We start from the raw sequence: 12,017 nt of genomic DNA, 5'->3' as shown, positions 1-12,017 counted from the left end.
AAAACACGTAATATTATAGTCGTTTATGCCTCTCAATACTCAAAATAGCTGCTATATTTTCGAAACTTTTTTTGTTAATAACTTTTTAACGAATAACGACCACCGGCTAAAAACTTCTGGTCACTCAGGAGGACAACATATGTCAAGGTCAAGGTCATCGGAGGGTGGTCCGTATTACTAAATAATTACCCTAAAATTATATTTTTGATAAAAATTCAATTTTTTTATTAAAAAAAATTAAATTTTTAATTAAAAAATATATGAAAGGTACAGGGAGAGAGAAAAACGATCAATGTCCGTCCGGAGTAATTTCAAGGAAAACGCAATTTTAAGTTTTAAGACATCAAATATTTTAGGAAGTTATTGAAAAAATTAGTACAAAATTTAGTGAATATCGGAACGCAGCCTTTGTGTTTACTTATTGTTAGTGTTATGTTGGACTCTAATAGTTCTTCCTCACAAGTGCATGAATTATGATCGTTTTTTTTCCCACATGGTACATTTTTCGGCATTATTTCCAATAAATTGTAACTGTTCTTGATCAAAACAAATAAGAATTATGAAGATTCTTTTGAAAATTGAAAATGCCACAAAAAAGCATGATCAATTTCGACAAAAAGTGAACTTTGATCGTTTTTCTCCTGTATCCTTTATATATATTCTAGATTTGTAGATTTATATACTATATAGTTCCATACATATTCATTTAAACAAAATTAATATTTCTTTTTCGAGCAGCATTTTTCCCAATTTTATCCATTTAATCTTATTCGGTTATTATCTTCATCCTCATAATTTTACTTATTTTATCTTACAATTCTTCTACAAAATAATTTTAATCACAAAGCAAAATATGAAAAAAATTTACTGTTAAATCGATCTCTTTTGCACAATAAATTCACATGTGGCTTGCAAACTGTAATTATCGACATAACTTTACCTTCCAAACATCATACGTAATATTCTAGCGTAGTTTAATATTTAACTTTGCGGTCTTCTCTATTCGTTAACGGAGCTTCAAGCTAATAGTCTTCAGGCAATTTTTCGTCTAACACTACGCGTTAAAATTCGGAGTGGGGAATGGTATTTATGACGGAATTTAAAAGATGTACTTTCCGGTCATTCGCATATCGAGCTGCAATGCGTACGGTTGAATCCACGTTACACGACTGTACTTACTCTCGCGAGTGAACCAGAATTCGTGGTATGTTAATAACTCACGGAAACGCCATTACGTTTACGCCTTTATGTCCGCGCGCCCGTTCCCGGCCGTGTATATCGGCATTATTCGAATTTTGCGTTGCCGACGAGCTCGACGATCGTATACGCGCAATACTCAAGAGCCTATCGTACATACATGCATAATGGCGATTGCATCGCGCCCGTCCCATGTGTATAATGGAGTGCCAATATTGTGCGGAGTACGGAATTTCACGGGAACGAAAATGTCAGGCATTTGACGCCGGCTCCGGATCCGGTCTTGTTGTTGCAAAATCGGGAGCTTGTGTCGCACCCTCGTCACATTCGCGTTTCGCGCAAGTCGGTCCAGTCGATTTTCGATCGGGTGTTTTTCGGAAGATATATTTGTATTTAAATCGGAAGACCGACCCACATTTGTAAGATATATAATATTTCCCTCCGCTGTCCTCCCCGATATATTTTAAAGTTATTATACCGTGAAATTATAATATACATTTTAAATACCGATAAAGCGCGTTCGAGAACCTCTGTCTTACAATTAGATTAGAAAAGAACATTAATACATTCCCTAAAACCCTTTTCTTAGCTGACAGTATTGGAAAATTCGTAATATACAGGGTGTTCTAAAATTCGCGCATGTGGACTACAAGACGTGATTTTCTATGGTAAAAGAAACAACTTTTTCCCTTTAGCAAAATTACGTGCGACAAATAGTAAGAGAGCAGGTTAAAGTTAACAAATGAGCGCTCTCGTCTGTGTGGCACTCAAGGCCAGCGCGCACTTTTTAGTCACTCGTATCCAGCCCTTGACCTTTTTTTTGTATTGTATTGCCTAAAATATAATAAAAGTTAACAAACCTATTGCTTATATCCTTACGTAATAAATAAATAAAAGAATTATCTGATTCCATGTAGCACCATCTGCACACAAAAAAATAATCATTCTACAGCCAAGAAAAGCACTTACTTATTTTATTTTACTTTTTTAAAGTAAGTTTTCTCTCAATCAAGAATATTTTCTTACTAGTAGTTTTCAAATATCTTGACACAAGTCAAGAACATTGTTTTGAGTAAATGTAATTCTTACAATGATTATATGGTAGATTTGCGGATATACAAGCATACCATTTACTTAATCCGCAAATATATCATAAAACAAAAGTCGTTTTTGTTCGACCCGACTGGCCAAATAATAAATATATTTAAATTTCACAACGTTTCAACCGCATTTTCGGTCCTTCTCAAGTGATTCATCAAGCTGTGCATCCTCAAAAACCGCGTACAAAATATCGATTACGTCGCTGACATCGTGCCCTAACCACATCATGCACACGTAAAGCTAAAAAAGTGAAATAAACTCACGATAGTCAAAAAGATAAAAACGCTCAGAAGTCATAAAATAAAAAGTAAGAATACAATTAAATTAAATAGTAGAGTTAAAAATAGTTAAGTTATAAATAGTTAAGTTCTAAATAATGTACAAAGTAAAAAGTAAGGCTTACATATTATGTGCGTCAAAACGGAAAGTGAGAACGGTAGCGCAGAACGAAGAAACGTCGCAAGCCATAGCTGCGAACACATCAGTAGCGTGACAGACGAAGTCATACTAAATGACTGATACATAACAAATAAATAGATGTGTTCACAGGTGGAAACGAGCAGAACAAAAGTGTAAATTAAGTGACGCCAATCAAACGGTTGTAATTCGCGGGCAGACTTTCTGTGTCCTTTTGAAGATTGATTGCGCTATCACATTTTTTAATAAAAAACATCTCAGAGATTTCACGTTTCTTAAAGTGTCGCTCCTTATATAAAATTTTTAGTTGTTGCCAATTGAAATCGTGGTTATGCGTGAGACGGTGCTTACTAACTACAGAATGATTATCGCTGTTCTTCCTAATATCACAAAAATGTTCTTTAACCCGTGTCTCTAGGTGCCTTTTTGTTTGACCAATATATGCAGCGTTGCAATTAGCACAATCAATCTCATATATCAACTCCGTTTGCTTAAGATTTGGTAGCGTATCCTTCCCTCTTTTTATAATGCAATCCAACCTTTTCGGAATGGTGAGGAGAACCCTGAATTCTGCATCGCGCATTGTACGGCCAACACCGTCACTAAGGTCCTTAATATACGGTATAGTAATAAACTTTCGAGGATCCTGGGCTACATTGTTACTGCTAGATCTATTATTATTATTATTATATATATATCATAAAGTCATTGCAAGAATTACATTTACTCAAAACAATATTCTTGACTTGTGTCAAGATATTTGAAAACTATTAGTAAGAAAATATTTTTGGTTGAAAGAAAACTTACTTAAAAGAAGTAAAATAAAATAAGTAAAGCAAAATAGCTTTTCTTGGCTGTAGAATAATTATTTTTCTGTGTGTGAAAATAAAGAAAAATGTATTAACATAGTAATATGCTTTGTGTACTGAGCGTTTTATTATTTTAAATATTGCACAATTACTTGTAGTTAAATATTATCACTAAACTTAATCAATTGCTTACTAGAACGCTCAGCGCATAAAGCACATTAGACGGTACTACGGAATCAGACAATTCTTTTATTCATTTATTACGTAAGGAATAAAAACAATACTTATTTTGTTAACTTTTATTATATTTTAAGCAATACAATACAGAAAAAAGTCAAGGAAGTCACTATAGATATACGAATGACTGAAGAGCGCGCGTTAGCTTGATAGCCCTGATAGCGCTACATAGCCGAGAGCCCTTAATTATTCGTTAACTTTAACTGTTCTCTTACAAAAACTATTTGTTACATGCAACTTTGCTAAAGGAAAAAGTTGTTCCTTTTAGCGATAGGGAATCACATCTTGTACTCCACATAAGCGAATTTTGGGACACCCTGTATAATCAATTCCGAGCAATTATGTAGGTCTTTTTAAAATAATCCGGTATTTTAAGATCTAAAAGTAAGATTTACGAAAGAAAGTCATTTAATTATTGTAATCTATAATAATCAAGTGTGAGTTTCCCAAAGAGAGAAACTCTAATTTTAACAAATCTTATCGTATATTCAGGCAAACTCACTATAGTACCTATTTAGAAATTTTCAGCTACCGTAAAAAAAAAAGTTTTATGTTAAAACGCTTAATTCTCAGTTACATCTCTCAAAATATTCATGCAAAATGTTGAAAAATATTTCGCTTAAAAGGATCTTAAAGTAATTTTTTTCCTTTTTTTCTTTCTTTAGTAGGAGAAAATTTCTAAATCCTATCAAACGTTCATTAATAGATAGGTTGGGGGATTTTTTCGGCCTCCGCGGTTCAAGTCGCGCGGAGCGCCGACGTGGCGACGGGCACGGATATTGCCCGTCGCGTCGACCGGGTGCGGTATACCTATGCGTTACCTGAGAGCACGCGTGCTGTGTCGGATGCTGCGTGTACGCGGAGTTTGCGGACGCGCACACGCCGGTGCCGGGAACCTTGAGCTGCTCCTTGTAGTCGGGCTGGTACGGCAGCAGCATGCGTATCTTGCCCCAGCGATTGAAGAACAGGGCTATCGCGCCCGCCCAGACTATCAGCACTAACACTACTATGCCCACTTCGACGCCGCGGATCTGCGAACCAAGCAGTCGCGTCCTCTTGATTATCAGCTTCGAGTCAGCTCGTGGGTCAGGATGTAAAAACTAGCAATGCGGATTAAGTATCTTACAAGTAGGTCCGAACTCTACGCTAATCTGTTAGCGTAGTTTCGAACTCTCTGATGTTATTATTTCGAAAAGCAGGAGTATTACTTCCAAGTGGACTCAAACCTTGATCAAACATGTTCGAATCTTTTATGAGTTATACTTTCTTACATTTTGTTTTTACGTTTCTTTGAATCAAAATGTTTGTATAAAGCAATAATTGTTGAAATATCTGTACCTTAGAAGTAAAGAATCGTATCTCCAGTTTTTGTCAAAACAAAGTTAATTTACTTTTCCTAATATACCAGGAGCTTAAATTGTAAAGTGATAAAAAGTTTTATGCCCATTATTACTAGTTCCTAAGATACTAATGTTTAAAAAAAATTTCATTAAAAATTTTCATAGAAATTATAAACTTTAAATCTTGTTTTCTCTAAATTTATAATTATGGAGATATATACAATATTCTTTACTATTTTGAGCTGTAAAAGGAGTGAGGCAGGGATGTCCAATTAGCGCGACATTATTTGACATATATATTTCATAACGAAAACTTTTATCCGCCAGTGATTAAAAACAAATTCAAATTTTTTATTGCTTGACTACCTGGCTAAATTTATACATAGGTGCACAACGTTTCGGCTCACGGTTAAAGCCCTTATCGTGCCGCCTGAAATATATGAACATCGCGATATAACACATAAAAATATAAATTAGAAATTAGTCATAAAAACAGAGAGCATTACCTAATCGTCAAAAAGACTCGTCATAAGTTATATAATCAAGACCTCCTTGCGTTCATGGGAATGTCCCAGCATTGTCACAAAGCACATATATTATTATATATTTCAGACATAGAAGGAAGAGATGAAGAAAAATCCTAGTGGAGTGAAGATCGGAAAGGAAAATATATGGTCGCTAGAATATGCGGATGACATAGTACTTGTTGCAGAAAATGAAGATATAATGAATATAATGATGAAGGTGTTCTACAGGTATATAAAAAGAAAGAAACTAGAGCTAAGTACAGAAAAATAAAAAATAATCGTATTCAAGAAGAGAAGCGGCAAAGAGAGAAAGAGATAATGGTGGTGGGGAGATATGAGAATTGAAGAGACAAAAGAAATTAATTACTTAGGGTATAAAATATGCAGAAACAATAATGACGAGATGCACATAAAAGATAGAATAAGGAAAGGAAAAATTGCGATGGCATGGATATGGAGTTATGGAGAAAGTTTAACGCGGATATAATATGGAGAATGAAATTGTTCGATAGAATTATAAAACCAATAATGTTATATAAAGTAGAGATATGGGGATACAGAGAAAGAAAGGAGGTAAAGGTAGTTCAAGAGAGATACATAAGGTGGATTCTAGGTTTACGAAGATCTACCCCGGGGTATGTGGTGAGAAAAGAAATGAAAAGAGCGAAGATAAGAATTGTAGCGGGAAGCAGAGCGGCAAAATATGAAGAGAAAATGAGAAATGATGCAAGCAAGCAATGATGAAGAAAGCAGAGAAGATATACAAAATTGGTTGACAGAAAGTAAAGAGAGAAGAGAGTACATACAGAGATGCGGCATGAGCGAGGAAGAACTGATAAGGATAGGAGATGAAGGTATTGATTGCATGGTGTCAAGAGACAGAGAAGTAGATCCAGGAGAGAGCGGAAAAAATTGAAAACTCAAAAGCGTGTAAGGATTATAAAGATGTCAAAATAGGATGACTGCTTAGATATATCAAAGATGGGGTCAAAAAAGAGAAGGAAAAGATAAGCCTAATAGCGAGAATGAGGTGTGGAAATGAGACAAAAGGGAATATGTATTGGATGAATGAGGAATGGAGAAAATGTAGACTATGCGGGAAAGAAGACGAAGATATGCGACATGTAAGTACGAGATGTTGCTGAGTGACGATGAAACAGGGTATGGATGGATGAAAGGTTTGAAACAGATAAGATTAGAAATGGAGAAAGAAAAGAGTTCAAATGTAAAAATTCATAATATATGTATTGTTCGAATAGTTTATAAGCAGGATCGTAACAGCAAAATGTAAAAACCGGAAACAGGATTTGACAAATGATAGTTGTGTAAGGTGAAGCATTAATAAATAATACTACAATATTCTTTACTTCTATTCTCTCTACTTACAGATACATTATTTTTTGATAATTATAAATATTAGATTTTATCAATTTGTTAAAATTAAATATAAGAAAAATATAGAATAAAAGTTACTTATACTTAAAATACACATTTATACACTCTTTGATTAAATTTTATTCTTAGAGTTCGAGTACTACTTGTAAAAGATTCTATTCTTTATGATGATATTCTTTATGATAAAAACTACTTATAGGAACATTTTGAATTTAGGTACTTATTTTAAAATTCGAAACTTATAGTTAGTCGGGATCAGTTACTTCACAAGTACAATGATCTATTATTTCTTACTAAATATTATTTAAATCTTAGGAAATAAAACTTGATCATGGAATTTGACTCGGATTAAGTGTATATTAAACTTGATCCTGATTTAATATATGTATATTGAACTCGATCCTACCCCTAATAAAGACGGTAGTCGCGATCACCGCGATGACAATTCTCTCATCGAGAACGAAAGTGAGAATTACTTAGGATTTATTTATTGCGCTCGTTGCGTGTTTATAGTGGAGGTATTCTTTATGACAAAAGAAGGAGTTGACACTTTGTCGACAAGATGCGTAATAAAATTACGCTTTACATGGGCACAACGTTAATTGTTACTTACATTTGTCAATATATAAAATCCCCTTTATGATGATTTCTTCAAACATTTACGAATATGCTTTAAAATACGATACATATAAAAAATACCATGGTTTTTTTTAGAATAGTTTTTATTACGCGTATAGCTGAATTTGCCTACTGCAGGTTAAAGTATCAGCGTAATAAGAAAACCTGGCGAAGTATTAAAAAAGATTCGTTGTTTTGTATGTAGAAAGGTCGCAGCCCCTTTCCGTTTCGATTAGATTTCAGCAAAGTTTCGCGGTCCTATTACAATCCCCTCGTTTCCTGCTCCGCCTTTATTCTTTCCAAGAGATAATCTTGTATCCCATCGCGAAGATCAATTTTCTACTTTTCCCTCCACTTAGTGACACTTCGAACCCGTTGATTTTGCGGAAAGACATACGCTAGGATAACAGATTGGTATAACAGTCTAATTTACGCGCTTTGGGTGCGAAATATCGGTGCAAAATTTATGTAAACCTGAAAATCTCTCTGAATTACACGGAATTTATGCGAGAGAGAGTTTATTATATCGACAACGATATCAGAAGAAATAACAGATAACATATATTCTTCTAGCCAATATCTCCGCTGATATATATAAATAGAAGCATCTGCGACGCGAGTAAGACTTTCTTTCTCAAAAGTTTTGTTCACAAGGTTATACTTTTTCAAGAGATGAAGTATACAGTGAGGATTCGCAGAGATCACAAAAAGAAGCTTAAAGATTGTGAACGTTGATAAAAAGGAATTTTTCAATCTGCGCAATATACTTTGAAAGAGAAATTTATTAGGATATATGTTGAATCGATACTGAAACCTAAGTTATAAGCAAGAAAATATTGCGACCTTTTCAGTACAGTAAACTTTTTTATTTTGTATATCCTTTTCGCATAATTTATTAATAAATATGCAAATCTCTATGTATATACGTTATATACGTGCGTTATGAGCTATTTTATGAAGTTACTTTTATTTTAAATAGTTAATTATTTAAAAACGATTACTGCTTCCACAATGTTATCGACAAAAAATTTTAGAAAATTCCAAATTTTAAAAAAATTTCATCGAAAAATTTAATATTTAACAAAAATGCTTTTCGTGTTAAATCTATTACGACTTTGTTTGTCCTCTTATTAATTAAAAGAAATAAATTTTTTAAATCAACAGATAGAAATGCGCGATAGAAAATGCTCGCCAGAGTCTTCTCGCGCTGCCGCTGCTATGGCACAGAAATATCGATGTTGCAAAATACCGAAAGAGACACCAACTGTGTATTGTCTTTTATTCAGTCATTTTTCTTCCGTTTCTCCATTTCCACGGTTCTCAGTGCACGCAGATGTTTCATCTATGGCATGATAAATTGATTTCTCTTTCATCAAAGCATTTCGTCCTATTCGCTTTCATGTGATATTTAAGGACATTTCCTCGATCTACGAGCTGTAACGTTTCCGCGCAAATTCAGATCAAACAAAATTCTTCTAATTTTGTTACAAATAAAGTAAGGAGATTGCGCACACGTTTATCCAAAGTCGGAACAAAAATCGCGAAAGCGATTTCCAACGCGAGACAACGAACCCCAGAGCGCGAAATTGTGCATCGTTTTGGAGAAAAGTAACTTACTTGTATATACGGTTGAGGCTGCTGCGAGGACGGTGGAGGTGGAGGAAGAGGACCACCAGTTACCGCTGCATCTTGCTGCGGGGACGTGCGTGGTGGCTCTGAAAACGACACGATCTTGTTTACTCGATACGCCAAATTGCGTCACGTAAATCACTGCTGTGAGATTTTATACGGTACTTTGCGCGTCAATGTGGGCGTCGAAAAAATAATGCTCATTAAGCTCTATTTCGTGAGTTAATTTCTGTGCGCTACGTATGATTAAAGAAACGGCTATTAAAGGAGCTTAAACGAGCAAGAAAAATTAGTAAAAATTTTCGGAAAACTAATTTCTCGCAGTTAGAATTTATTTTTTACAATTTTACTATTCCAACGTTCCATGGAATAAAACTGTGATCTCGGATGGATTAACTGAAATCAATTAATTGCTACATATTTTAATTATATACCTATATAATAACAAAAAATAGATAAAAAGTATCTATCGTATTTTTTTTATACTTTGTAAAACTGCAACCCGCACCAAGCTAAGTTAAAATCAATTTTACGAGGTAACCCAAAAGTAAGCTAAATTAAAATTAAATATTCTTAATATATTGAAGCGTCGAGAAATGAGAGAATAATTGTAGTAAATATAGTTTGTGATTTTTATATTTTTAATTTGGATATTTGAAACCTCGAATCTTTAAATATTTAACTCACTATGATATATTTTTAATTAAAGATATATATTTTAAGATATATTTTCACAAGCTATTAAAATATGTTTGTTCGTTTATGAGCAAAGTAAAAAGGATAGAGAGACATTTTCAGGAAGATATATGTATTGCAGAAATGCACGCGAACGAAAATACCGCAAATACCACATTGCGATATGGCTTGCGTCTTTTTGCGAAGATTAATAAGTGACAAAAGAAGAAAATGAGGAGTGACTGTGGAGTAAACGTCATAAGGGATGCTAATGATAACTACACAGAATGCTAGAAAACTATTTTTCCTTTGTCAGAACGCACCTGTCACATGTGACCGTGATGCCGAAGACAGGTAAAGCTTAGGAAGGCAAAGCTTACCGAGTGTACGGAAGACGATCGGTCTGCTTCGAAACTTCTTTCCGGCCCTCACGGCGGTTACGACCAGCTGATATTGCGTGTCAGCTCGAAGGCCGCTCAAGGTGACCGCTTCGCTATTTCCTGCGACCACCGCCACGACCCTGTAACTAACCACTTGCCGTTATGATTCTGTGTTTCATACTTACGGTCGTTTTCGGCTCTCTTTCATGAAGATGTTCCCACTGATCACAAGCGTAAAACCGTTACCTGAGAGATCTCCCTAATTCTGTATCATTATAATTACCATAAGACAATAATTCCCGCATTAGTAAGATACATAAATTAATAAATAAAATTATTACGAATTACATAAGAAGTACTTGAAGTAACTTTTTGTACAATACATCTTTTATAGTATACGCGTACTTTACAAAGGATACTTTTATTATAAAATCAAATTAGTTTAGAAAATATTATACGGTATCAAAGTTGTAAAAATATATATTTATATAAAAATTTCGAAAATCTGGAAAATATTTAAAGACATTTTATACAAATTATGTGTACATGTGGTATTAAAAACTATTTTCCAGTACTAATAAAACATTTATGGATCCACCAAGGCCCTGCAGAAGCGTGCATCTTTGACACTGTGTATTTTGAAAACAAAGCCCACAGAATATTCCCTTTAATTTTTTGTATTTACTTAGAAAACACCATGTATAAATCTTTAATTAAAAAATTGGCAGATATCATCTTTATGAAACACTGAATATAATACGATAAAATTATAATAACTTTGAATAATAGCAGATATTTTCTACTAGTACATTTATACACCGAAATATCTAATTGTAAGTGGTTTACATCTCCGCTAATGTTATTAACAATTAACACATTTTTAAGCATGAGTACATTAAACATATCAATCATAAATAATTGTCAGTATCAGTTGACACATCAATGGTTTCTACAATTTAACGGATTTTTAAAGAATACACTCAACGATTATCGATAACCGCAGTATTAATTTGTTGTCAGTGGTCATCTATAACATGCCACCAATGACCACACATATACATGTTTAATAATCCTTTTGTTCTTACATTATTTAAAAAGAGTAGCATACATTTTTGGATATTTACTAGACACTACAGACGCGCGTTTCGCGTGCGCTATTTAGCTTTAACATTATGCTATTACTATTACACTATTAACCCTTGATACACACAACTGTCAAAATATACAATGACAGCTGCAAATGAAGTAAGCGCAGCAAGAGAACCAATCGGCATCGCGGAAAAGTGACAACAATACCTACGACATGCCCTTTTTAGAAGAGGATGCTTCTCAAACAGGATATTTTTATTGTACAATAAATGATCTAATGGATTTACTTTTTAATTGATAGTTAAATATATTGATTAGCTTTGATAACGTAATTGACGGTATGTCTCTCGATGTAGGGCGCATCACAATGCGTCATTATAATGCGGAATTATGGCGATAATAAAAGAACTCACATCGCGTTAATAAAAAGAATTATGGTAAAATGAAAAGAGAAAGAGCGGGACAATAGGGGAACAAAATTAAACAGAATTCGTTCCATTCATTTCACATTTATAACAGCCACATCAATAAGAAGCATAAAGATAAAGGTATTTTTTGCTTGAAAGCATTTCTTAAGTAAGTATGTATTATATAATAATACAT

At 33.8% G+C, this 12,017-nt stretch overlaps 1 protein-coding gene and 1 long non-coding RNA gene across 18 annotated transcripts in view; one reads left to right on the top strand and one right to left on the bottom strand.

Moving 5' to 3' along the window:
• The window catches only part of LOC112453921, a 133,779-nt gene that overhangs the window by 35,153 nt on the left and 86,609 nt on the right, over positions 1–12,017 (bottom strand). For 14 of the 17 annotated variants that reach the window (XM_025014956.1, XM_025014954.1, XM_025014955.1 and 11 more), the window contains 3 exons: positions 10,269–10,471; positions 9,259–9,356; positions 4,583–4,792 (listed from right to left, as the gene is read on the bottom strand). In XM_025014956.1, the coding sequence (XP_024870724.1) occupies positions 4,583–4,792; positions 9,259–9,356; positions 10,269–10,471 (511 nt within the window). The remainder of the gene's footprint in view (positions 1–4,582; positions 4,793–9,258; positions 9,357–10,268; positions 10,472–12,017) is intronic. The other 3 variants (XM_025014965.1, XM_025014964.1, XM_025014966.1) reach the window with 3 other exon arrangements.
• Positions 3,128–12,017, top strand: part of LOC112453923 — a 13,967-nt gene continuing 5,077 nt past the window's right edge. The window contains exons 1-2 of the long non-coding RNA XR_003040681.1: positions 3,128–3,216; positions 7,885–7,888. This is a non-coding gene — a long non-coding RNA (uncharacterized LOC112453923). The remainder of the gene's footprint in view (positions 3,217–7,884; positions 7,889–12,017) is intronic.

Source organism: Temnothorax curvispinosus, unplaced genomic scaffold (genome assembly GCF_003070985.1).
Source record: "Temnothorax curvispinosus isolate PA1 unplaced genomic scaffold, ASM307098v1 QBEX01004768.1, whole genome shotgun sequence".
NCBI classification, from domain to species: domain Eukaryota; kingdom Metazoa; phylum Arthropoda; class Insecta; order Hymenoptera; family Formicidae; genus Temnothorax; species Temnothorax curvispinosus.
This window is presented reverse-complemented; position numbering and strand designations above follow the sequence as displayed.